The 27,944-nt window shown below is 43.1% G+C and overlaps 1 protein-coding gene across 1 annotated transcript; it reads left to right on the plus strand.

The window, feature by feature from the left end:
- Positions 1-1,534: 1,534 nt before the first annotated feature.
- On the plus strand, positions 1,535-27,885 carry mypn (myopalladin). The gene is made up of 20 exons (XM_056291457.1): positions 1,535-2,724; positions 11,974-12,149; positions 12,249-12,300; positions 12,411-12,870; positions 12,978-13,052; positions 13,176-13,317; positions 13,992-14,015; positions 14,457-14,573; positions 14,679-15,474; positions 16,357-17,466; positions 20,739-20,871; positions 21,779-21,856; positions 22,879-23,100; positions 23,881-24,030; positions 24,122-24,201; positions 25,472-25,601; positions 25,994-26,201; positions 26,367-26,532; positions 26,634-26,767; positions 26,878-27,885. Exons 1-20 carry the CDS (start codon positions 1,535-1,537, stop codon positions 27,054-27,056), a joined length of 5,622 nt encoding a protein of 1,873 aa, XP_056147432.1. The 3' UTR covers positions 27,057-27,885.
- The last annotated feature ends 59 nt before the right edge of the window (positions 27,886-27,944 follow it).

Here is a 27,944-nt window from a genome sequence, read left to right on the forward strand (position 1 = left end):
CGCCGGAGGAGGAATCCCTTTACAGCACGCCCCCCCTCGGCCAATGAGCAGGGACACCACCCAGACACATGGGCCAGGCCTCCTCAAAATAACCTGGGACCACTGCGCTGACGAATGTTGCTACTTTTGCTGATGACAGGTTACCCCAGCTACTTGCCTCCTTATTTCCCCGTAAACTCCGTTTAACTCCGTGCTAGAAACAAGGAAGGCTGGGCAGCTGCCTTGTGTCCAGATTTCCCCAGGTGGCCACCACCGGAAGACCGGAATCTCCCTCTTTGAGCACAGGTGCGCTCTGAGGATTTACCAGTCCCAGACGGTGCCAGCTGGGGTTTTTTTTAAGGTAAAATGCACATCCCCCCATTACTTGTTCATCGTGTCCTGTTGACCACTGTTTGGCATCGGCTCCATGGGACTTCTGCATAGCCTTAGAAATGTTCACATTGTCCCATGGACAAGCAATAGACCTGTAGTTTTGGTTGAAAGTTAACATTGTTCATCCTTTTGGTTAAACTAATTCCACCTGAAAGTGTTGCGCTGTGTTAGGCCAGGGCCTGTTCATGGTTTATAGGTTTTTGTACCATATTGTCTAAAAGAGAAATGCTACATTTCTAGTACTTAATGAAATGTGTTTGTGTGATATGGATTTTACTTGCTGTATTTGATCAATATGATGTTAATAAGGGCACTGTGGATAAAGGGGACTGCTTTTTCCTGATTTTTTTCATGTAAACTGACCCCTTGCTATTATTAGATATGACTTGGTGGGCTTGTAGGCTGTTTGCACAGGATTAATGTACACAACAGCTGCAGCTACAGGTCTGTTGGAAGGGCATTGCTGTCTCTCTTAATTGCGCTGATTTGAGTGTCAGTAGCATATGTGTACCCTATCTCATATCTGTATACAATAACTACTCTAGGCTGGTGTCAAAAAGTTGTGCAAAGACCAAACTTGACGGAAGGATTTGTCCATGATGCCCAAGGAAGAGTACGGCTTGCCTGAATCTGCCGAGTTCTTGTGTCAGTGCATGAAAGTGATATACTTTCCAGGCTACAAGAGTGTTGAAATTAGCCTAAACTTTAAAGCTATTTCTAATGCGTATTGGCTTCATTTAACAGCACTAAACCATCTTTATACAAAGATATACCTTGCAGTAAAAGTAACACTTTATATCTGATTCTTTTTAACATTCATGTATTTATAACACTGTTCTTATCTTTATTGCATTTTGAAATCATGGCGTGGACTTAGATTTAAACTACATTAATTCTTCACTGAGATAAAACATTACTGAAGGTGACTGTTATTTGTATAAATTCAGAGCAGATACATTTGAATGTATTGATATGGAATTATGCTTTTCATATATTTTATACATTCACAGATATTTTACACTCCTCCTCAACTGACTGGAATGTCCAAATGGCTTATATATGATTATGTAATTGATGAGTCATTTGGGGCATAGTCCACATTATATTTTGCATTACAAATATATCAGTGACTCAGCATTTTGCCGTTTTTTTCCCCCTCAGCATGCAAGAAAACAACACTGACCAGCCTCCTTCGCTGTCTCAGCTCTTAAGAGAGAGCTACCTGGCAGAGACTAGAGCCCAGCACCGCCACAGTGAGATGAGCCGCTCAGACTCTTCCTTGTCCCGGTGCCTGATCTACAGATCCCTCAAAGGCAAGGCTGATGACTCTGTGGGCCACGACGACCCCCAGTTGCCAGACTTGTCGGCCTTCCTCAACCAGGAGGAGCTGGATAAGAGTGTCAACCTGGCTCGCCAGGCCATCGGACATGACCCCCATGAAGAGAGGGCAGAGGTCAATGTCGCACCGTCTGCCACCCTCTCTACAATGCACTCCGACATGTCCCCAGCCACTTTGCATGTTGCTCCCACCACAGCCCCCTCTGCGTCCTTCATGGCTGCCTCCTCTGCTGACACCTTCGTCCCTTCCTTTGCCACCCCCTCCGCTACTCCTCTTACTGCCCCCCATCCTACCCCCCACACAACCACCTCCAGTCTGCCAGCTCCTGAAATTAAAGAACTTCCGCCAACACACACAACATTCTCAGCCGATCGAAAGATGCACAAAGAGTCCACACAGAAGGACAACACGCTAAAAAACAAGGCCTGCGGTGACAACGTTAATGACAGGTCAGCGAGAAGCCCACCGTATGGTGTGGAGACCCAGTCTAAGAAGGAGTTCCTCAACAAGGCTGCAGACTTCATTGAGGAGCTCTCCTCTCTCTTCAAGGCCAACAGCTCCAAGAGGATACGGCCGAGAGCTTGCAAAGCGCACAGGAGTAGGGTCCAGAGCAAGAGCCAGAATGATGGGTTAGTTTATCCCACTAGTCAAGATGATAGGGAGCGACCCTTTATGCCCCTGGAGATGGAGGTGGAAAGACCCAACCCTGTTGATTGTTACCAGCCAGAGGTTCAGCTGGACTCAGGAATTGGGCATGCAGAATTATCAGAGCAGGATAGCAGGACTACCGGGGAGCTGCACAATAACACTGATTACCAGGAGGTGGAGGAGGAGGAGGAGGAGGAAGAGGTGGAAGAGATGGAGAGCCCAGCCCTTACAGAGACTCCCTACTCAGCTGACCCTTTTTGTGAGCCTCCTCATTTCATCCAGAAACTTAAGAGTAGGGAGGTTCTGGAGGGCAGCAAGGTCCAGTTAGACTGCATTGTAAGAGGATGCCCTGAGCCTGAAGTCCGGTAAGGCAAATCCAAATATTACACCTGAACGATATTATTTACACATCTATTCTGATTTGGGGTGCGGACTAAACACAATGGGGTTGTTTCCATCCCGACTGTTGCAAAGCAAATGTTGCTAGTTGATTTGAGGTCACCATTTAGGCCACAGGAGCTAAGTCTTTTCAGTTCAGGTTCCTTAATTATTCTAAATGTGCCCGGTTAGAAGTTGAATACTGTGAGTAGGCTAAATGTCCAGTCTGAAGTGAGGTGTAGTGGTCAGTCAGCATCTGAGCAGAGATTTCATGATGTACTGAAGGATGTGGCTCTGTTCGGATCAGCTGCCTGTTGAGCGGGTAAGAAACAAGGACACGAGAGGACAAGCGCTAAGGGTAAACCGTAGGGACAGAGAATGGTGGTGTGACGTTAATAAAGGTCAACTGAGATGGGAAACTGCTGACACGGAAAATCAAAATTTTCAATTATTACATTTTTTAAAATTGTATGAAATTTATATTTATGTGAAACAATTTAAGGATAATTTCTTGTCCTCATATTGAAGAATTATACCCAGATCTACGCTGTGCAAACCGTGTAACAAATGATTAATCGCGATGACAACCGCATACATGGGAGCCCTGTTGCCTTCGACAGCTGCCAGTGATTCTCAGATATATATTGGACTACACATCTATCCTCTCTGTGCTATTAATCAGAAATGTTAACACAACAGCAAACAGGAAAATACCGCACCAGTATGAGAAAAACACTTGTGGTGCACAAGTGATATCAAATGATTACAAACTGCTTTGAGAGGTGTAAGTTAAGATGAAGGAAGTTTTTTTTCATAAGAGATCAAGAGAGAGGTGACAAGTGATGATAGCCAACAGCTGACACTCGATGGTCTGCATGTGTGTGTGTGTGCGCATGTGTGTGCGCATGTGTGTGCATGCGTGTGTGTGTGTGTTCGAGGTCATGTCTGGAACAGTTGATCATCACGTTATCCGTCTATGTCTCTTCCCGCATATCGAGAATACCGATACAACCTTATCGATGCTGAAGTGACGGTCACCAGTGCTGGTCATTTCCAGTGAACATGTGGCAAATTACATACATGAAGAATTCAGAGCAGACGATGCACTGAGTGTAACAGCTGCTTTGTTTTGTTTTGTTTTTTGTGCAAAGTAGACCTGATGAACCTGCTAAAACAGCACAGATCTCAATCTTTTTCTTTTGACACGTCTCGCTGTGTACGATGTGGTGCCATTGCTTTGAACCCATCCACTTCTGACTGCACTCCAGATTTTCTTTATGGGAGATTGAAAGGCTTGATCTAAACTGAATTGAAGTTAAGGGGGCAGACTATAGGGGGCATGGTTTTGTTGGTGCTGGTGAACAATGTTTAGCCGCCGGCATATTCTTGTCAGGGGGAGAATGTGGATCTCGGCCATTTTTAGACGGGGCTGACGCTGAGCACTGTAGTTGCTTCTGATAATAGGGTTCCCTGAGATGCTGGCAGAAACACGGGGCATGCAGCTGAATTCGGTAAGAAGTTTTATTCAGTTGTTGTGAGGCAGATATTTCCTATATGGTGTGGACATTTTGTATGTGTGGTGTTCACTCTTAGCCTTTGGATAATGCTCTCCAGTTATCGCTCAACTATTTAAAACCTTTCTCTCGTGGTCAACTTTTGAGTCCTTTTTTAATTGTACTTGAATATGAGTACTTTTCTTGAATTATATTCCAGCATAGTTTTTGATGTATCTTCTCGCTCTTATTCCACTTTTCCTTCATTTCAGTGTAATTTTATTGATTTTTGTAGCTGCCTGGTGCAGTGACTCTGTGTGTGATAGTGAGAATGAGAAGACAAAGTGGAGTTATATGGGTTTGATATGTCGGCTTGTGCACACCATCATATCTCACAGATCCTTAGTGGCTCTGGTGCGTCAGGGAATAGCATTGTAGGTATCCTAAGTCTATGTTTAGCATTGTGCGTATGCTATTAGGTCAACCAGTCAGAGATCCGAAGGCTTCATGGGGATCTCCTCTCTAGTGTTGAACTGTGGAGGGAAAATAGCCTTGACAGGTGCAGTGAGCGAGGTCTCTGCCACAGAGACAAGCCAACTCCTCTATTACTCATGCTTATCATATCAGGCACTTATGTCTTAGAAATTATTACTTTGCCACAAATAACACAGACAGGAGCATTTCAGCAACATTGCCAACAGCGTATGCAACTTTTTGAGTTAAATGACTCAATGTTGTCCACTGATAGTCGAAATACAAGCTCAAATATTGACTCCTGTACAAAAAACAACCAAGTGGATATCCCCAAAGGGAGAATTTATTTTATGTTATCTTAAGAAATTCCTATTATTTGTTTGGTTTGAGTTGTTTGTAGTAAACAAATGCACCATTGAAATCTACTGTCTGGGATGTCACAAGTCTACAGATATACCGTCACCTTCCAGTACAGTATAGAAAGTCAGTCATTTGAAAATGTCTTTGTCCGGAGTGGCCCATCGGCTTGGTAATAAAATACGCCGATATCCAGGGATCTGTGGTGAAATCCTGCCAGAGAACGGCATATCTGTTCATTACCACTTGTTCACTGGATGTGTTTTAGATAGCGTCATGGCCTCATCCACTCAAAATAGATCTCCTTACACATAGAGGCTGCTGTACGTTTCCCTTGTTGAATCTGACGAAGTGAGAGATATACGACTGTGGCTTTTTGATATACAATTACTATTTCTTCTACTCCTCTATAACAGCCTTTTAGGCATTTAAATAACTGCATCTATCTTCATATTGTGTGTGTGTAAATGTACAGTGCATTTCAAACATATTGACTTTGTGTGGCATTGCATTCAACAACTTAGTCAAATAAAAGTGGATTAACCTGAGATTCTATTTGTCAGCAATCTACAAGACACAGTTCAAAATGACAAAATGAAAATGTGTTTTTGCATATGTGTAGAAAATGGATCGTATAAGTCTCTCATCCTATAAGCTCATCATCTGGATCAACTTCTGAGATGACACCATGTAGAATAAGCTGTAGCAGTGTTTACAGCTGTGAGGCCTCTTGGATCCATCTTGTGCCTTTCTTCATGGTAGATCTGCTCAAGCTCATGAAATTTGGATTGGAGTGTTTGTGTTCAATTATCTTCAAGCCTTCTGTCAGAGTTTCAGTGAGACTAGTCTGGGCTTTGGCTGAGCTCTTCGAGGACCATTGTATTGCTGTTCTGAAGCCATTAGGTGAATCTTTACTTCGGTCTAACGTCTTTGGCAGTCTGGAGCAGGTCCTCCTGAAACCTGTATCAGTTTCTATTTATTACATCCTCCATCCTCACAAGTTTCCCGGTTGCTGCTTCAACATCGTAGCCCCACCACATGCTTTATGGAAGGGCTGGTGTTAGATGACTTATGAGTTGTGTTTAGTTCCTCTCAGACGCTTCATGTTACGGTTGAAGAAATCAATGTTCGTGTCATCAGTGCCTAGAAACTTTTACCTCATGCTCTCTCATCTCTACCAATCTTCCACATACCTTTTAATAAACTCTAGGTATGCTGTTTTTGTACTTCCACTCTTCATTGTCAAGGAAGTTTAATACAATTTTCAATTTTGTAAATTAAAGAATTTACATTTTTATGACAATTGTTGAAGACATCAGTAGCTTAATAATTTTTAAAGGCATTAATTATAGTTGTGGGTAGGGGCATCTGGGTGGCGTAGCGGTCTATTCCGTTGCCTACCAACACGGGGATCGGTGGTTTGAATCCCCGTGTTATCTCCAGCTTGGTCAGGCGTCCCCACAGACACAATTGGCCGTGTCTGCAGGTGGGAGGCCAGATGTGGGTATGTGTCCTGATCGCTGCACTAGCGCCTCCTCTGGTCGGTTGGGGCGCCTGTTCAGGGGGGAAAGGGAACTGGGGGGAATAGCGTGAGCCTCCCACGCGCTACGTCCCCCTGGTGAAACTCCTCACTGTCAGGTGAAAAGAAGCAGCTGGCAGCTCCACATGTATCGGAGGAGGCATGTGGTAGTCTGCAACCCTCCCCAGATCAGCAGAGGGGGTGCAGTAGCGACCGGGACAGCTCAGAAGGGTGGGGTAGTTGGCTGGATGCAGTTGGGGAGAAAAAAAAGGGGGGGGAATATATATATATATGTAGTTGTGGGTGTGATCTCCCATAATCTCAACACTGACCATGGCCCTGCCTGGAGCTTAGCCCGAAGAGGAAGCACCGAGGGCGGTCTGACAGGACGCTAAGCTAACTGCTAGCCCATGCAGACCGGCAGTTCCGACAGTCATGCTGGCTGGTGTTTGCTCTCTTGGGTAGTTTGGATATGTTGAATATCTGTGTTTTTTTTTAGTTTTGTAGTTTTTGTGAGTGTGTGTTTTTTATTTTGATTTTGTTTTTTATAGTTTGGATGTATGTGTCCTTGTAGTTTGGATATGTGTTTTTTGTCTTTGTGTTTCACTGTTGTGGGCTGGGGTAAATGATATTTTGTTTCATTTGTAGGCAAGTGCATGAAATGAAATGACAAATAAATGTTCCTGATTCCTGACTGTGGGGCAATGGCCTGTGTATGATCTGGCACTGCAGCTTTGTATTGCTGCTTGTTTAAAGAGAAATGGATTGGCCTTGCTCATCAAAACTTTTTTCACCTGACCTGCCTATGGATCAGTTAAGGGACTAGGAAAGATATTAAAAGGACCTGAGGTTTTCATAGTGATAGTGTCATAATGAGGAAAAGAGAGGACTATGAAATAGTACTAAGTAATAAAGATGGATTTCGGTAAAAAAAATTGGCAATGCACTGAATTTTGGTTACAGTAGTTGAAGCAACAAAATAGAAGGGTACCTCAAGCATCTTCAAAATGATGGAGTGTTGCAGCATCACTTCATTATCACTAATTTGGAGAGAACTAATCAAGCATGATCTGACATTTTGGCTTTCCCAGTAGTATGTACACATGTAACACATAAATAATTAACTTAAAGCTACAATCCTGATGATTTATATTCATACAAATGTCCCTTTTAATGCTTTCTATGACCAATGTATATAAGACAATAGCTGACCGAGATTACACAAATCATTACCGCGCTATCGCATGGTGGCGCAGTGGTTAGCGCTGTCGCTTCACAGCAAGAAGATCCTAGGTTCGAACCCCTGGATTGTCCAACCTGGGGGGGTGTCATCCCAGGTCCTTTCTTGTGGAGTTTACATGTCCTCCCCGTGTCTGCATGGGTTTTCTCCGGGTGCTCCGGTTTCCCCCACCATCAAAAAGACATGCAAGTTAGTGTTAGTACTCCTGTCTGTGCCCCTGACCGAGGCATGGCAAGACGAACTGGAGTTAGTCTCCGGGCGCTGCACGGCAGCTGCCCACTGCTCCTAGCTACATGGCTAGGATGGGTTAAATGCAGAGGAAGAATTTCCCCACGAGGATCAATGCAGTAATAAAATAAAATAAAATAAAAATTATTTAGTTGCTTATTTTAATTATCACTGTTGGGTTGCACTTTCCAGAGAAAAATTATGCAGCAAATAGCATTTTATACCTTTAGAATAGCAGCCAAATGTTGTACAATAAGCAGTTAGCAGAAAATTTGAAGAAATAGCAACGCTGTTGTAGCCAACAAACAGATATGGCATAACAAGTTCCGGAAGACCTTTACCATCAAATGACAAATGACAAATTTGCCTCAGTGGGCTTTACAGCAATACAACGTCCTGTCCTTAGACCCTTGCATCAGATAAGGAACAACTCCCTAAAAAAAACCTTTAACAGGGAGAAAAAATAGGACGAAACCTCAGGGAGAGCAACAGAGGAGGGATCTCTCTCCCGAGACGGACAGATGTGCAATGGATGTTGTGTTTACACAATTTACAGAATACAACATTGAAAGAGGATAACAGAATTATAATGGGATTGTAAGATATATGATGAATAGGATGCCAAGCAGTGTCCAGATGCCACCAGACAGCCTAGGACCTGATCAGCATCATCATGTAGACTTGGTAGGAGAACAGACCACACATGCACACAAGAGAGACTCGCATCCATTCATTAGGCCACCCTTACGCGAGGGATAGTGGGTGTAGATCGGTGTAGTGTTTGGGGACTCGTCGTTCTCCAGCGACGCCTCTGGCCCACCCGGGTGCCTGCAGCCAAGCAACTGAAAGCATTCTCCCTACGCCTCCTTCGCGGCCTGAAGGTGATGCAATCCATGCGAGGCTTCAGCGTGTAAAATAGCGAGAGCAGCCGACACGAGTTTGAAGGAAGCTGGTGTTACGACTATCTCCTTCCTGTGGAAACGTGAGCCAGGGGAGTAATTCGACAAGAGTTCTGGCCATATGCCACTGGGTTAATCGGGTGGGATAAGGGGAAAAACTAGAAATAAATTTATATTAAAAAAAAGAGGGACTCACATCACACCATTCACATACACGGGAGAAGAGACAAGAAAAAACATTAGTCACACATCAGAGTGAGAAAAGGATGTAATGCTGAAACAGGGTAACAAAATTATAAAATATATAAAAAAATGTGATGATGCCAAGCAGTGTCCAGATGGCGACCACCATCACCATGGAGACCTTGGAGGACAGGCTACACATGCACATGGGGGAGATTCACATCATACCATTCACATACAGGAGAAAAGAAAGGGGAAGACATCATTCAGAGAGAGAGAAAAGACACATGAGAGAAGAGAACAGTTTGCAATAGTGAATAATCTATATTGTTTCATCGGCAGAACAGTGCTTGGTAACTTCATTGAGACAGAAACTAATCTGCCATGTAGTACAAGTTGTGAAGTACTCAATTTAAAGGCAACTAATTGCAGGTTAAGGGGAAAAGATGAGTTTTAAGTTTGGATTTAAAGGACTCAACAGACTGATTGTCTGATGGAAGCAGACAGGTTATTCCACAAGATCAGGGCCCGATAGGAAAAGGTCCTGCCACCAGCTGACTTCTTTTTAACTTCTTTTTAACACAGGAACCCTGTATTTTGAGAGCAGCGAGCTTGAGATGGAATGTACGGTTTAAGGAGATCAGACAGGTATGGTGGGGCAAGCCCATTTAGGATTTAATAAGTTAGCAGAGCCACTTTGAAGTCTGATCTAACATGGATAGGAAGCCAATGAAGGGAGGCAAGAATTGAAGTAATATGGTCAAATTTCCTAGATTTAGTTAGAAGCATTTTGAACCATCTGAAGACTTTTAGTACTAGCATGTGGCAGACCTGAAAACAGATCATTACAGTAATCAAGTCTGAATGAAACAAATGCATGTATTAGAGTGTCTGCATCAGCCATGGACAGGAAAGACTGAATTTTAGCTACGTTACGTAAGTGGAAAAAAAGACAGTCTTGGTGTTTTCTTTAGTGTGCTTATTATTATTATTAATGTGCTTATTAACCCAGAAAGGCTGGGATCAAATGTAACACCAAGATTTTTGGCTGTCACATTTTGTGAAATCCCAGAGTTGTCAATTGTAATTGTTACTTGATCAAACCGGTGTCTATGTTTAGCAGGTCCAATGACCAGCATCTCAGTTTAAAATTAATTTAAAAGCAGGAAATTTAGTGACATCTAATTTTTTACAGCAGGTCTCTAAATTACTTATTTGAGTACAATCATCAGCCCTTATAGGCACATACAGTTGAGTATCATTGGCATATTAATGGAAATTTATTCCATGATTGCGTATAATTTGCCCAAGAGGTGAAATATAAAGAGAGGAATAGAGGGCCAAGAACCGAGCCCTGAGATACACCATATTTAACGTCAAGAGAATTTTGATGTAATATTATTATACCAGACATACCTGTGTTCTTCCAGATAAGTGAGACTTAAGCCAAGAGAGAGCTAAGACAGAGACACCAAAATTAACATTTATTCTGTCTAATAGTACACAGTGATCACTGGTGTCAAAGGCTGCACTGAGGTCCAGTAGTAGAAGCACAGAGGTGCAATCAGAGTCCATAGTAAGTAGAAGATCATTCACCACTCTTTTCAGAGTGATTTCAGTGGAGTGACAGGCCCTGAAAGCTGATTGAAAAGGTTAATGTAGATAGTTTTCTTCTATATGGGTCAAACGTTGTTGATGCACAACTCTAGTACTTAAGTAGAAGTTTGACGACAGCTCTCTTAAAACTGCTGGGAACAGTCCCAGTAGTAAGTGATAAATTAACAATGTATTAACATTATATCATTAATATTAATTATGGTTGATATATTATTAATTATTAACATATAAATTAACAATGTACTGTAGGTCCCCTGAAAGACCTTTTTTAAAAGTCTTTAAAAAGTTTTGCTGGAAAAGGTTCAGGTAGGCAAGTAATTGGTTTAGAAGCTGACATGAGCTCAATCAAAGTATCAAGAGAGAGCAAGTCAAGTACGTTTTATTTGTCCCTCTGGGGACAAATAAAAAATAAAAGATAAAACCTGTAATAACGGTGACTATCAGTGACTCATTGATATATTGATTGATTGATTGATTGATTGATTGATATGAATTTGATAAGATGGGATCTATCTAAGACAGTATATACTACAACATCAATAGTTAAGAAAAAAGAGAAAGAAAGAAAGAAAGACACTTTATTTTGTTATTGTACAGGTTACAGTAAAATTTGTTTTCTGCATTTAACCCATCCTACTGGTATCGTAGCAGTGTCTGGTTAAGCCATGTTCTCTTACTCGGTGGTGGCAAAGGTGCTGACACAACAGCAAATCAAAATCAAATCAATTTTATTTGTATAGCCCAATATCACAAATTACAAATTTGCCTCAGTGGGCTTAACAGCAACACAACATCCTGTCCTTAGACCCTCTCATCGGATAAGGAACAACTCCCTAAAAAACCCCTTTAACAGGGAGAAAAAATAGGAACAAACCTCAGGGAGAGCAACAGAGGAGGGATTTCTCTCCCAAGACGGACAGCGTGCAATGGATGTTGTGTTCATGCAATTTACATAATACAACATTGAAAGAGGATAACAGAATTATAATCGACATAAAATTTATGAAGTGAAAATTTATGAACAGCATGATGACTGTCTCATTTAAAATGGATCTCTTGGATATGGAGTGGGAAAACACCAACGCAGTTACTCGTGTCACCATGGGTGTCAATAAGTTCACAAAAAGACTCTTCAGGATTCTGGCATTAAATTTACTCAAATAATGGATCAGAATTAAGAATTAATATCTTCATTCAACAATTGTCAATGTTCTGGTTCATTACAGGTGGTTTTGTGAGGGCAAAGAGTTGGAAGACAGCCCTGACATTCAGATTATCACCGACGGTGAGCTTCACTCTCTCATCATCACAGAGGCATTTGAGGAAGACACAGGGCGTTACTCCTGCTTTGCATCCAATTTCTATGGTACAGACTCAACATCTGCAGAGATCTACATAGAAGGTGAATTTTACACTTTGAACTTTGAAGTATTTTTTTACAGGTCTGTGTGAAACATTTGATGTTGTTGGACTTTATAAACCCAGCTGTTCTGTCTTGTAGGTGCCTCCTCCACAGACTCTGAGGGGGAACAACACTTTGACCATGTAGCCCAGTGAGTTCCTGACATGCCGGAATTGTCAACATATCAAAAACAGATTGTATTGCCTCATGAGACATATATGGTTTTAGAATGAACCCTTTATCTTTCTTTGATTTTCAAAGGCTTCAGAGGAATCCAACAAAGCCAGACTCATCTTTATGTCCAGTGGCTAGCCCGGTGGACACAGTGTCGTCCTTATTAGTCGACAATACCATTTCACCCTCTGCGATAGCAGCCGCTGAAGAAACACCCAAGGAGTTGTCCTCTCAACCAGCTAACCAAGAGGCCTCTGTGCCCTCTCCACCTGCCCAGATATCAACCCCCTTGCCTTCAGCCCCAGATCTCTCGAAGGCACTGGACATTTCTCCTCCACTGAATCGTACCCAGGAAGAGCCAGCAACCTTACCTATTCATGTGTTTCCCATTCCATCACCAGAAGATACAGGGCTTACAGAAGCCCAGGAGGTGTCAACACCTGTCGCAATCACGTCCATCCAAACAGCAACGTCAGTGCCGTTCAACCCTGTGGTCTCCCCTGCACCTACGCCTGTCCTGACTCAAACACAAATAGCCCCATCAGAGGTAGCACAGCAGATAATATCAGTTCAAAGTTCCATTAGATTTTTAAATAGAGTTTGTATTGTAATATTACAGTTTTGATCATTACATTTACATTGTGATTTCCTCAGACTCAAAACTCCAATCATAGCCATCTCCAAGGATTCGATGGGCGACCTTTAATGGCTGCCCCTGTATTCACAAAGGTACACCACCTATTGTATATGTTATAATAAGTGATAAATTTGTAAAAGCCATTTTGATTTTAAGTATCTGCTGATGCATAAAATGATTTGCTGATTTAATGTGCATCCCGTTTGTCCGGTCAGAGCCTGCAGGACGTCCTAGCATTGGAAGGCCAGCTGGTGGTGCTAGAGTGTCGTGTGAAGGGGGTGCCATCACCTAAAGTGGACTGGTACAGGGAGGGAACAATCATAGACGACTCTCCAGACTTCAGGATCCTACAGAAAAGTAGGCTGAACTGTAGTGTAATGTATCAGAATGGACATGAAGTTAACTGAAATGTCACAATGTAAATGAAAATACATAGGTGTGGTCAGGGGCGAGTTGGGTGGGCTGTTTGACCTTCCCCAAAATACAAAAGGGCCAAAAGTGTGCATGCAATGAAACCAAACAGCCGTTTCATTAGGAATAATTTAAGTTCATAGTCATTATCATATGACGTTTTATGTAGCCATAGTAGGTCAAAGGCTTGTTTGTATAAGGCATCCTGTGCATATAGATAATAATAATAATGATAAATAATAAATTATAATAAAATATAAAAAGGGATAGTAATAAAAAATGTATATAATTAAAAAGGTCCTATTTAGTAGGCTGAATTAGGCACACATGGAAAGTACAAGGTGGCATTATGAAGACAGTGAAGAGAGAAAATATTTGAAATATAATTAATGCTTTTGATTGAATGTTAGAGTAACAACTGGAATAAGAATGGGCTATGTTGTGTGGATCTGCTTTTATTTTACAAGTTAAAAAAACATTCTATATTGGTATTGGTAGACTGTATTTCTATTCTATCAAAGATTTACTATACTCGTTAAAAGCCGAGTGATCTTTTATCCGTGTTCCAGCCACATGCTCTGTTGTGTCAAAAGTAATTCTTATTCTATCTTTATTTCCAGAGCCTAGATCCCCTGCCGAATCAGGTATGTAGTGGATTACTTCTGAAAATCTGTCAAAACTAAAGTGTTGACTCTACCAAAGCAGCTCTGATCCTGTATATGAATCTGCACTGTGTACATATTACAATCCTGAAATGTTTATAGTCCCTGGCTAAGGCTTTTACTCTTCTGCTGAACTCAACCAGGGCTGCTTTTCCCTGACTCTGGACCATATAAGGTTGTCTCTCAAACGAGGTTAAACTACCATAGCCACAGATAATTTGAAACTGTCTTACCCTCAGATAGATGCCTCAATGATTGGAAGCAAATTCACTGCTGCAGCCTTCAGCCTTTGAGCTGAATAAGTCTATTACCCTCCTCTATCTTAAGTCTTGTAAGATGACTGATACTAATATACTAATACTAATGACTGATTCACTGCTGCTTTATCAAACCAACTGTTACTTTTTAATTCATTAATTTCAGAGGAAATATGCACTTTGGTCATTGCTGAAGTCTTCTCTGAAGATTCGGGACTGTTTACTTGTACAGCAAGCAATAAGTATGGAACCGTGTCCAGTATTGCTGCCCTGAAAGTCAAAGGTAACATTTCTGTCAAAAAATTACAAAGACATGTAAAGAGTATTACATTCATAATGACTGTATATTACATTTATATTTCATGTCCATCTCTCTGACTCTCATCAGGCAACAGCAGCAACCTTGTGAAGACACTAAGCAGCTTAAAGGTGGAGTACAGCCAAGAACCTTCCCCATTGGATCTGCCTGCCCCCACCGTGAAGCCTCAGCCAGAGGTTACTACGACCAACAGCACCAAGCCCTGCTCAAGTGCTATTCGTTTAGACCCACTCAGCTCTAGCACCTTACATCTGGACCCTCTGAGTACCAGCACTCTGCGTCTGGACCCCCACAGCTCCACTATGCTGCGTCCAGACCCGCTCAGCACCAGCCTACCTAGCGTAGATCCCTTAAGTCTAAGCAACAGCCTCCTTGTAGGTTCCCGTAGCACCAGCACGCCACGCCTGGACCCAATTTACCTGACCATGCACCACCAGGACCGGCCCGGATCCAATGGAGCACGCCCAGAATTGCTTAGCGGTGGAGAGGTGCCCTCATATTTAAAACCCATCTCTGGTTTTTCTGTAGGGAGAGAGAGAGAGCAGCAAGTGTCCAGGTCTTTGCCGACATTGCCCGAGTTTGCCATTCCTGGAAATGCCAAGGTTAACGAGACCCCAAATAAGCAGAGTGTGGTTCATACTGTAGTGCCCCTCCCCGATCCACCAGCAAACTCCTGCCTGAAGACAGGTGTTTGGGCAAACCACAAAGACCCTCGTTCCAGCTCTAGGGTGGGCCTCCGTGTGCACTTCAAACTGCCTGAGGATGAGGAGGATGAACAGAGTGACACATCCGGTCAGTCTGATGAAGACAACACTCAGGCATTTGCTAATAAAGAACCACCACCAGTACTGGCCAAGCCTAAACTGTGAGTATAAAAAGTATAGTGAAATTCATGTGCAAATCAAGTATTTGTAAGTGCTCTAAATAGAGACAGTATTTCTGCAGCTATCACCCCGGTCTCAAACTAACACAGCACTAATACACTGAATGGTCCGTAATCAAAATAAATAAATACATAAAACCTTAGTATCCCGAGACACAAGACTGTGTCTTACTGCACACAAGTTACCCATCTTTCTTTCCTATTTGCGCTGCATCAGTTTGAATATTATGGGCTATAGTCACAGCAGAGTGGGTGGGGATTCCCTCTTCCTAAGACTCCCCTCGCAGCAGTAATCACTGTTGCATTTCATTTCTGGATGCATGTGGACTAAAACATGTGGACTTTTCAGCTTTCCAAAACAAAGGATGGCGTTTTCTATTTGTAAGTGTACTTCTTTGCTTTTCTTATTGATCTTTGCGCATATTTAAGATGTAAGTCGAAAAAAAACCATTTGTTGCTTTACTGAAACATTGTTTACGTGACATCTGAATATATATAATACAAAGACAGAAATGATGGGTCATCCTCAACCATTTGACAATTTAATTTGCAAGAAACAACTGACCAGTATAAAGAACTGTCAGAACTGTATTGGTGAAAAGTGTGCTGAGTTTTAACAGTCTTTGGTTGCTATCTGTTTTGTTAGCCCATAAAAGGGAAGATTATTCTTCGCTGGGACTCGAGCTCATTTATTTATGGCCTGTGTGCACACTCTGCACATAAATCATAGCATGTAGCTCCTGTAATTTATGCAAGGAGAGATGAGGCACACTTGCAGCTATGTCACGAACAATGTTAATGGTAGTTAATGGCAACAGTTCATGCCCGTTTTTTTGGTTTTTTTTCCTTCTCATCTTGTGTCAGGGACCCAGTCCAACTCCAGCTCCTCCACAATCAGGTCCTCATGGAGCAGCAACAGGAAAGTGATCCCCCCAACCAGCCTCAAACCCAGACCAAGACCGAGATCCAACCTCAACCCCAGACAGAGATCCAGAGCCCCCCTAAGGCAGAGGTCTGGTCACCCAGACTGCCACACGAACCCCCACCACAACCTTTCCAGCTCTACCCTAACATCACAATTCCCCAGCAGCCTCCCCAACTGGTGCACCCACTGACCACTGCTCCTCTTACACCTTCACTGAGCTCTCCTGCACTACCCATAATTTCATCCTCCATAACTCATCTGAACACCAAACCTGCCTCCCCTTTGTGCACCCTTCCATCCGCACCCCAGCTGAAAACAGCTTTGCTGGTGACCGGCCCTTCACCTGCACCGCAGCTGACCACAGCTGCCATATCTCCATTCAGCACACCACCAGCAACCCAGATGAACACCATTCACGCATCCCACCTCAACCTCTCCCCTGTGGCTCTTTCTAGAGCTCTACCTTCAACCCAGTTTAGTTCTCCAATGGCACCTCAGTTCAGTACACAACCCACAGCCTCTCTGAGTAAACCTCCTGCCATACAGCAGATTACATCCCCCACTGCTTTGCTGAGAACCACCCATGCCTCCCTGATAAACCTGGCCCCTTCGTCCCAGAGCTTTAACTATGCCAGGCCCAAGGAGTTCATAGCTGCCCAGACCTTCTCGCCAGTCAGGAGTCCTTCCCCGACAGAGTCTCCGGTGCCCATGCTCCAGGAGCTGGCTGCGGAGCTCAACTCCTCTGCAGCCAGCTCCCCAACAATCCCCCCATTTTCCCTGCAACCCAGGGTCTTCCCCACTCGGGAGCTAAAGTCTCCCACCAGCCCACCCACCCTTGTGATGTCCCCCACCCCGCCATCGGCTCCATACCATAACTCTGTGTTCGCCGTGCGTGCCCAGTCACCTCCTCAGGCTTCCTCTCCCACCTCCAGCAGCTCCACTCCAAGCCCCATACAGAATCCAGTGGCTTTCCTCAGTTCTGTCCTGCCATCCTTACCTACGGTACCACACACCAATGCTATGGGTCTTCCCAAGGGCGCTCCACCCGGGTAAGCCCCTACACTCAGGGTTGAGCAGAATACTTTGAAAAAGTATCTTTTGCCTGAATACTGAATCCACACTGTCCTACATTAATAAGTAACATATTCAGTTACAACATTCAAAGAGAAATTTATTCAGATTACATTCAGAATACATGTTTAACGTTGCCTACCAACACGGGGATCTCTGGTTTGAATCCCCTTGTTAATTCTGGCTTGGTCAGGTGTCCCTACAGACGCAATTGGCTGTGTCTGCGGGTGGGAAGCCGGATGTGGGTATGTGTCCCGGTCGCTGCACTAGCGCCTCCTCTGGTCGGTTGGGGCACCTGTTCAGGGGGTAAGGGGAACTGGGGGGAATAGCGTGATCCTCCCACGTGCTACGCCCCCCCTCCCCCCGGCGAAATTCCTTACTGTCAGGTAAAAAGAAGAGGCTGGATCAGCAGAGGGGGTGGAGCAGCGACCGGGATGGCTTGAAAGAGTGGGGTAATTGGCCAAGTAAAATTCAGAGTAAAAGGGGGAAAAAGCCACAAAAAAAAGAAAAAAGAATTCATCTTCAAGAGGCATATGTGAAAGTCATGCTGTACATATCTTTAATAATATTTATGTCATATTGTGGTATATTTCTTAGTGTTCCTAGTATGATTTGAAAACAGCTTATAGTTTTTTAAAAGATTGAATGATTACTAATTTGGAGTGGGATCTGCGCCAGTGCATATAAGTTTCACCACAGGAGGCTTTTCAGTTGACCTCACCATGCTATTGCTATTATTATGTTGTGTGAACAAGGAATAGGCTATGACAGATAGGTGGAATTTTTTTGGTCTTTTTTGTGCGAGGATCTACACACCACCAAAACTTGTACAAATTCTGCAAATGTGACTGGCAGTCTCTGATTGTGAAGTCTTACTTGTAAATGAGCCCAAAAACATGCCACAATGATGCAAGTAGAAAAGAAAAAAAAAGAGAAAACACAACTAGCAGTTGAGAATGAAAAAAATGACATGTCAAGTAATGAAAATGTAAACAATTCCCTATGCTATACCCACACCACACCACAGAGACTTAAGCCTTAAACCATTCCAAAGGGAGGGACACACAATTTGTCAACTTGCTTGTCTTCCCATAATGATGATCATCCTCGAATAAAATTCACAAGATAGCAGTCTTCATTCTGTCTATGAATTGATTCCAAATTGGTAGTCGCATCTCCTTTTGCTCACTGAAGCTACATTTAGAAGAACATAAAGTATCTTCAACCCTGCAAGGCTAAAACAAGAGGAGTACTCTATGATTATTTTTCTATCTATATCATTGTAACCGAGCTATTTTCTCGCCCGGTGCGGGATTCGAGATGGCGTGTACTGCACCACAAGGTGACATCACTAACCGCTCGACTAAAGGGTCAGACCCTCTAGTGGATCGGCCAGTGGGTCTTATTAGTAGCTTACATCATCAATTGTATGAGAATTGTATGAGTCTTAGTTGACTAGCATCCTTATCCTTACAGACAAATTGTCTCCGTTAGTGTCTTTTTTCTTCCCTAACCTCTCCTCTTCAGTCCTCTCCACCTCTATTATCCTCTCCAGGTCTCTCATCTCCACTCAGGAGACCTGGTAACACAAATATATTAACACTTTATCTGATTATAATTATATCTGTATCTTTCATAGACACACTCACTCCTGTCAGACATACCGCAAGACACCCATACACCTCTCTCAATTTCTAGCTGCTTTTGTTTGGCTTCAAATATATACTAAAGATGTATACTAAATGTATACTAAAGATAAATGTATACTAATGATGACAGCTGCTTTGAAAACAGATTACTTCCTGAATTTTGGGGTAGCTGGCTAATTCTAGCTTTAGCCCCTGATTAGCTAGCCATAAACCTGCTAGCCTGTCCCTAAAGTATGAAAGTATAAGGTTTGGGGGTAGAAGGAAAAAATCGGGTTTGGGTTGGCAAAGGTTGCCTGAACATAATTTGCCAGTGGGATAAGCTTTGTGAAATCCATCTTCTACTGCCTGTGTGAAACACTGTTTGAGGTCATTTGTAATACAAAATCTCACCTCTGTGGGGCTTCCGGGTGGCGTGGCGGGCAATTCCGTTGCCTACCAACACGGGGCTCGGTGGTTCAAATCTCTGTGTTACCTCCGGAATTGGTCGGGCGTCCCTACAGACACAATTGGCCGTGTCTGTGGGTGGGGAACCGGATGTGGGTATGTGTCCTGGCCGCTGCACTAGCGCCTCCTCTAGTCGGTCGGGGCGCCTGTTCAGAGGGGTGGGGGAACTGGGGGGGAATAGCGTGATACTCCCACGTGCTATGTCCCCCTGGCGAAACTTCTCACCGTCAGGTGAAAAGAAGCAGCTGGTGACTCCACATGTATCGGAGGAGGCATGTGATAGTCTGCAGCCCTCCCCGGATCGGCAGAGGGGGTGGAGCAGTGACTGGGACGGCTTGGAAGAGTGGGGTAATTGGCCAGATACAATTGGGGAGAAAAAGGTGGGCCTAATCCAAAAAACTAAAAAAAAATCTCACCTCTGTGTGGTTTGTCCAAGCCAACTTCCGAATACATCTCTCGCTGATGTTCCTTATTCTTCTTTAGTGTGCGCTGGGAAAACATAAACCTGAGTTTACTTGCTCATCATCACCATGGATATTGCACTGGATGAAATAAAAACATTCCCTTTATAAACGATCAAAGGGAAATAATAAAAAGCTAATTTTCTGGGAAGAACCTGTTTAGTGTTCTTCCTACAGATTTCAGAAAACGAGGCATGGAAGAAGAGTAGTAGCGTTCATATTGAGAGGTGTGTTCGAAAGTAGACTCGGACAAGGTGAGATTTTATACCTTATTACAAATATTTTCAAGTAACACGTTTCCCTCGGGTATCAAAAGGGTTCAAGGTCTCCAAAAGTTTATCAGATTGGCAAATTATGGTTGAGAAACCTTGCTCAGATCAGGTCAAAAGTGTGGCAAAAGCGAGTTTTGCGTCGACTAAAGCCAAAGGGGTCTTGTTCCACCCATAACACCGACGCCGATTAGGAGGGAAGTACTCTAAAAGTTTTCTCCTCACATTTTACAAAGTAACTGTAATCCAAATTCTGGTGTTTCGAACCGTGACGTGAGCTAAGTATGGCTAAAAAATCTAATTTCTGTATGCTGAATACATAACACTGTTACTTGTGTGCCATTACAGCCCAACCCCGATCATGGTCAACTGTCACAAGTTCTTTTCTTTCTTTCTTTTTGGACTGTTGGTTCTGATCTCCTCAAAGCATACTGAAGAAGTTACCCAGGAGCCGTTTATCGTTAAGTGAAGACATCCGTGAGAGCAAAGAAACTCTCATCCATGATATCGAGAAGAAGCTTCGTTTTAAGGATGATACAATCAGCTTTGAACATCAACAGGTACAAGGGATCCTACAACTCTGCACCTCTGATTGAGATCTCTTCTTCTCCAGCTCGGTAGATTTGAGACTAATGTCTGAGTATGCAACTAAATGAATGATTCAGTTGTCGCTGGGTGGTAAAATCAATGGCTGAGCTCAAGTTCTGATGTCCCAGTCTACTTTTTTAATGAGATGGACGAATGCATTGTTAAGTGGTAACAAGTGACTTTGCTGCATTCTTGCTTGACTTTGGTGTTGCGTCAAAATCGGCAACCATCGATATTTGTGACCATGGTTGTCCTGAATGCACGGAGACCCTCACCTGGGGGACACCACTAGATGATGTTGCTAAGGGATGACCATCCTCTCAGATCGTTACCCTAAACTTAACCACACCAAATTCATACCTAAACTTCACCACACCGACCCATACCTACACTTAACCACACTGACCCATACCTACATTCAACCAGACGGTGGGAGGACTTGAACTTGCCGCCAAGCTCTTTTAGAGTGTTCCCCACCTACTGTAGCTCGATGATGGTCACAGATTTTGCAGATGGTCACAGATGGTCAAAATGTTCGATGGTCACAGATTTTGGTTAACACCTATTTGATACTCGCTTCACTGTGAAATATCCTTCTGAGGATGTTAGCGGATCTTTCAAGTGAACTAAAGTTAGAGTGTAATGCAAGACTTGGACGCAAGAATGAGCATGGGTCGTCATTCCTTTCCCAGTCTTTGTTTTATCATATTCATTCAACAGTGTTCAGTGTGTGGGTCTCTGCAATAACACGCACATGAATCACACATTATCAATAATCTGGGATAATGTGTGTGGCTGCTTGTTTGTTTGGTCATCCATCAGTATTTATGTGTGTGTGGTCTATGTTGGTGTTCATCATTCATCCCTATCCTCTCATAGAAGCTGATTTATGAGGGGAAAACAGCGAGCAGACCCCTTGGACCAAACATTGCTGCTACTGTCTTTAACTATGATGAGGTACAAGGACTTCCCTCCATCCCAAGCATTGCTTTGCTCAAGGCTGTATGGGTTATAATGTCTCAGACCCATATTAAGTAATTTGGGACATTCTTACTTATTACCATGAATAATTAATACCTCTAATAAAGCATCTAAGCTTTTGTTGACTAATATATCACATGCATGAGTAATCTGAAAAACATCTTCCAAAGTTAACAATCATTCATTAAGTTATTCTCATGAAATACAACGACTAATGTCACATGGTGCTGTTGAATGAACTCCAGCTAATCTTCCAGAGTATTCCGTCAACTAATTTTACATTTCTCCACCCAACCTTGCCATCCCCTATTATCCTGGTTCTGATTCAGCGCTGAAGACTTTCTTAGCAAACCAATCTAGAGTTGTTCTCAGTCTCTAGATATTCAGGATAAGACATATCCCATCCAGTTTCATTTTGCTCTCTCCTTTTGCGTTAGTTTAGCACTGTGCCACTGTGTTTGTCTGTCAGCCGCCACTTCCTGAAGGGGGGCACACTTCTCCATCTCAGCATATGTTGAGTTTATCCTTTTGCAAAGATATGTCTTTTTAATTGGTTAGTAATTAACTGATATTCTACATCAGTGATATATTTAATGTCTTGGGTCAGGCTCCTGTTTAAATTCCCTTTCTGTTCTCTGTTTCACCCTCAGCCTCTGTTGTATTTGGTGTGATAGGATGAGCTGTATGTATTTGTAGCCATCGGGAGTGATACTGTCAGAGGAATACCAGTGCATGTTCATTACCGTGGAATGATTTCAGGCCACCGTCTATTTCTTGGATCACAAGTCATAGATGGTTGCCTTGAAGGAATGTTGGTTTTGCTAAATTTTAACATGATTCATTTTGTTTCTCAGTATGTTAAGCTTCCACATGCAGCATGTTATTTTTCTCCCCTCAGAATATTTGTACAACCTTACGTAGGCAGGAAGACAGATAATTTGCCTAGCAATGAGTTCATCTTGTCAATTACTGTGATGTAGTGGTCTGTCTTTTTTCAGGAGTACAAAGTCTCTAACTTTGAGCAGAGGCTAATGAGTGAGATAGAATTCCGTTTGGAGCGAACGCCAGTGGAAGAGTCAGATGATGAGGTGCAACACGATGAAATCCCCACGGGGAAGTGCATTGCCCCCATATTTGACAAGAAACTGAAGAACTTCAGAGCCATGGAGGGCGTGCCTGTCACATTCTCCTGCAAAGTAGTGGGAATCCCTCTGCCAAAGGTGAGGGAGCGTGATCCAGTTTCTCTGTTGTGAACGTGTTGACTGGGTGATAGCTGTACATAATTTCCATCTGTGCATACTCATTTATTGAATTTCAAATTCAGTAGCTGTTTACTGCACAGTAGTTGTAAGTAATTTCCATCTGTGTCTTCATGCATACTCAATAATCCAGGTAAAAGGGCATCTGTGTAGCGTAGCGGTCTATTCCGTTGCCTACCAACACAGGGATCATCGGTTCAAATCCCCGTGTCACCTCCGGCTTGGTCGGGCATCCCTATAGACATATGGATATGGCACGGTGGCGTAGTGGTTAGCGCTGTCGCAGCAAGAAGGTCCTGGGTTCGAACCCTGGGGTTGTCCAACCTTGGGGGTCATCCCAGGTCGTCCTCTGTGTGGAGTTTGCATGTTCTTCCCATGCCTGCGATGGGTTTTCTCTGGGTGCTCAGGTTTCCCCCACCATCAACAAAGACATGCATGTCAGGGTTAATACTCCTTTCTGTGCCCTTGACCGAGGCATGGCAGGACGAACTGGAGTTGGTCCCCGGGTGCTTCACAGCGGCTGCCCACTGCTCCTAGATATACAGCTAGGATGGGTTAACTGTAGAGAGTAATTTCCCCACAAGGATCAATAAACTATCTCATCCAAAAAATAAATAAATAAATAAATAGATAAATAAATAAATAAATATATATATATATAAGAGCTGGATAAGTGAATGTGATAATCTCGTCCTCCAAATGGAGTGCTTATAGCGATCATTCACATCTCTTTGTCTCTAGGTTTACTGGTTCAAAGACGGAAAGCAGATCTTGAGGAAGAATGATCATTACAAGAGGATTAGAGAAGGGGATGGGACCTGTGCCTTGCACATACCGTCCACCACCAATGACGATGATGGCAATTACACCATCATGGCAGCTAATCCCCAGGTAAAATTTGATACCCTCGCTCGTTTCCTGCTCAGTTGTCAACAGCTTTTCTGTAGCTGCCAAAGCCGACTTGGTGTTCTATTTCTAACAGGGTCGAATCAGCTGCTCCGGGCATTTGATAGTCCAAACAGGTCCTCCCAGAAACCGACTGACACCTATTCACTCTTCGAGGTGAGCAGGACTGAATGTGCAGTTTGATCTGCGGAGGTAAGAAAAATCCTTTTCCAGCAAAGGGACCTTAAACGCAATTCTACAAACAGAATGACTACAGGATGAATCCAGATTCCTAAATTCATCCAATACGGAAAGCTAAAATGCCTGAAAACAGGGAACATCAGAAATCAGAAAAATCAGAACCTGCTTCATTCGTTAAGTAAGTTTTCATATACCAGAATTTTGACTTGGTGGGTGGTTCACTGAGACTCTTACACGTAATACAATTAAAAAAAATAATGAAACATAGTGAAATAAGTAAACTGTATGCAGACACGAGATGGATGTTCTCTGTATATTAAAAGCGTGGGTTTATTTGTATATAAAATTAGAGCAAATACTAGATAACCCCAATATGTGAGAGGTTTATCTAGAAGACCTTTGTAAAGTTAACAAAGCAGAAACAGTATCTATCTAAACGAGATAATGCGGTACATTAATGATGGCAAAGAGATATGAACTTGTTGCTCTTTTCTATACAAACTATTTAGTTTGACAATTTCCATTGATCAGTTGTCATCAAAATCAGATTAAGATTAGAATTAAGGGGCGTTTGGGTAGCGTGGCGGTCTATTCCATTGCCTACCAACACGGGGATCGCCGGTTTGAATCCCCGTGTTACCTCTGGCTTAGTCAGGCGTCCCTACAGACACAATTGGCCATGTCTGCAGGTGGGAAGCCGGATGTGGGTATGTGTCCTGGTGGCTGCGCTAGCGCCTCCTCTGGTCGGTTGGGGCGCCTGTTCAAGGGGGACAGGGAACTGGGGGGAATAGCATGATCCTCCCATGTGCTACGTCCTCCTGGTGAAACTCCTCACTGTCAGGTGAAAAGAAATGGCTGGCGACTCCACATGTATCGGAGGAGGATTGTGGTAGTCTGCAGCCCTTCCTGATCGGCAGAGGGGGTGGAGCAGTGACCGGGACAGCTTGGAAGAGTGGGATAATTAGCTGGATACAATTGGAGAGAAAAAGGGGGGACATTTAAAAAAAAAAGATTAAAATTAAGATATACTTTATCAATCCCCATGGGGAAATTCCTTCTCTGCATTTAACCCATCCTAGCAGTGTAGTTAGGAGCAGTGGGCAGCCGCAGCATCCAAGGACCAACTCCAGTTATTTCTTCCTATTGCCTTGGTCAGGGGCACAGACAGGAGTATTAACCCTAACATAGTATATGTCTTTGTCAGTATCTGTGATTCCTGACATTGGCTGTTCTCCCATTCATACAGGGTGCGAGCCCGCATACAGGAAGTTGAGGAAGGTGAGCAAACCCAAGAGCGCTTCTTTCGACCTCACTTTCTCCAAGCTCCAGGGGATATGCAAGCCCATGAGGGAAGACTCTGTAGATTAGACTGTAAGGTATGGAGACATATAGGGACAATGGTCTCTCAATGATGTAAGGGCCATGCTATCTTAGTTTATATCGTAGTTCTGTTTATGTCAGTATTTCTGTGTAAATTCATCTCTGTCATCCAGATATTTCACACAAAGGAATGATACACTTAATTGTATTGCTAACAAAGGTTTGAAGAGGCACATCCAATTGGCTTCTTCTGTTCTGATATCAGGTGGAAGAACCTCTGCTTTTATTTCCTTTTGTGAAATGGCCTGGTGGCATGTCCAGGGTGTCTTCCCGCCTGCTGCCCAATGACTGCTGGGATAGGCTCCAGCATCCCCGCGACCCTGAGAGCAGGATAAGAAGTTTAGATAATGGATGGATGGATTTAAGTTCATTTTTTCTTTTTTCTTAGGTGAGTGGACTCCCCAACCCAGAGTTGATGTGGTTGGTCAATGGCAAGCCCATCTATCCAGACCTATACCACAAGATGCTAATAAGGGAGAATGGCATCCATTCCCTGGTTATCGAGCCTCTGACGCAGAATGATGCTGGCACATATACCTGCATTGCGAGCAACAAAGCAGGGCAGAGCTCTTTCAGTCTAGAATTGCAAGTTGTAGGTAAGAAACACACCAAAGCATTGTTGGTTGAAATACTGTCGCTCACAAATATTTTGCAGCTTTTAGAGTACTGGGAAGAATGAATTAGATAATGGCAATGGGGTTTAATGGCATTGTAGGTTATGTTTGGGAAGCAAAGGGTAATGAATATAATCTCCACTTTAGAGAAAGAGATGAAGCAGCCACCCTATTTTGTGGAGAAGCTTCAGAACACAGGCATCCCTGAGGGCAGTCCTGTCAGGCTGGATTGTCGGGTGGTGGGCATGCCCCCACCAGTTATCTTCTGGAAGAAAGACAATGACACCATTCCCAAAACCAAGGACAGATTCAGGTTCGCAGGAGATGGGATGAGTAGTCTAAAACTTGGGCAGTAAATCATGTTACATTGATTTATGCTTAAATCTGAAAGTTTCTATTAATTATTTATTCCAGCATGCACCAGGATGCCACTGGGTATGTGTGTCTCCATATCCAACCAACCAAGAAGGACGATGCTGGCTGGTATACGGTGTCAGCTAAAAACGAGGCTGGAATTGTGTCTTGCACATCCAGACTGGACATCTATGGTAAAGCTCCTAAAATCCCTTGACAGCTATGATTAGCGCCGCCAGTTTAGTAAGATTCTACTTGTAGTTTGACTTTTAATGGCAATCCCAAATGTCCACCACACCTACAGCACAATGGCATCAGAGCATCCCCATGCCCATGAAGAAGACTCCACGTACAGGCAGCCGCTACGCTGCTCTGACGGGCCAGGGGCTGGACATCAAGTCGGCCTTCCCCACATCTGAAAATAGCCCCATCCTGTTCTCCAGCTCTCCACCCGAGGTGACTCTGGAGAGCGAGGAGCTGTGAAACCTCCTCCTGTACTCAACCAGCAGCACTAACAAACATATAAGGAAGCTCTTCACAGCACTTTTCACAGAAGTCTACCAGAGTTTACCACATTCTCTCACCCCACTGTGGTTCACCATAGATGATTTGTGGCGGCACAAAAAAAAAGCAGAGTAGGAAGAGGAAGAAAAATTGGGGGGGGGGATTAGCATGTGAGCAGATTTTCATGTAATTCATGTGATGCATTTGAAGTGATACATTCAAAATAGAATAACAGCAGTTATTGCCTCTTCTGCAAAGCCACCAGAGCCAATGCTGGGCTAGGCATCATTCCTATTTAATTGTGTCATTTAAAGAGTGTTATTCACAAACAAGAATATCGCCAAATTTGCAAAGTCTTAGTTCCCGTGCCACCTGTGGAGCTGAAAATTTTTCTTGGACAGATTAGAATAAGTCAGAGTTATTTTTGTACGTCACCATTAGCTGCGATGTTCAGGTTGTTGCTGAATGTTGCATTGCATTACAAACATATTACATTTTGTGCTTCATTCACTTCAACATAATGTTCTTAATCCCAAGCTACTATATTCACAATGTGGAACTTGTACCATCTATTTTCATTGCAAAATATTCATATCTGCACTAGTAATGATAACTTGTTATGAACTTTATATGAAAGGATTTATAAATTATTGTTTAATAATAGCAAAATAGTAATAGGTTAAGTGAAAATACATGCCAATATATATTTTACTGTGCCATTTGGGTAAATTTGTTTAAATGGTTCCATAGAGAAGGGATTGCTCTTATGTTGTGCCAAATCATTTATCAATGATAAAGTTTTTGCACCACATTTTTCTTCTGCATGTGTGCCATTGGCTGATGGAGATGCAGTTTAACCAAAGAAAA

Source organism: Lampris incognitus, chromosome 13 (genome assembly GCF_029633865.1).
Source record: "Lampris incognitus isolate fLamInc1 chromosome 13, fLamInc1.hap2, whole genome shotgun sequence".
Classification (NCBI taxonomy): domain Eukaryota; kingdom Metazoa; phylum Chordata; class Actinopteri; order Lampriformes; family Lampridae; genus Lampris; species Lampris incognitus.

Excerpts from the sequence above, each read along its gene's own strand:
- mypn (XM_056291457.1), top strand. The coding sequence starts at position 1,535 with ATGCAAGAAAACAACACTGACCAGCCTCCTTCGCTGTCTCAGCTCTTA. Across the intron at positions 13,053-13,175 it reads CTGCCCCTGTATTCACAAAG|AGCCTGCAGGACGTCCTAGC; the intron begins GTACACCACCTA and ends TTGTCCGGTCAG. Across the intron at positions 26,533-26,633 it reads AAAACCAAGGACAGATTCAG|CATGCACCAGGATGCCACTG; the intron begins GTTCGCAGGAGA and ends TATTTATTCCAG.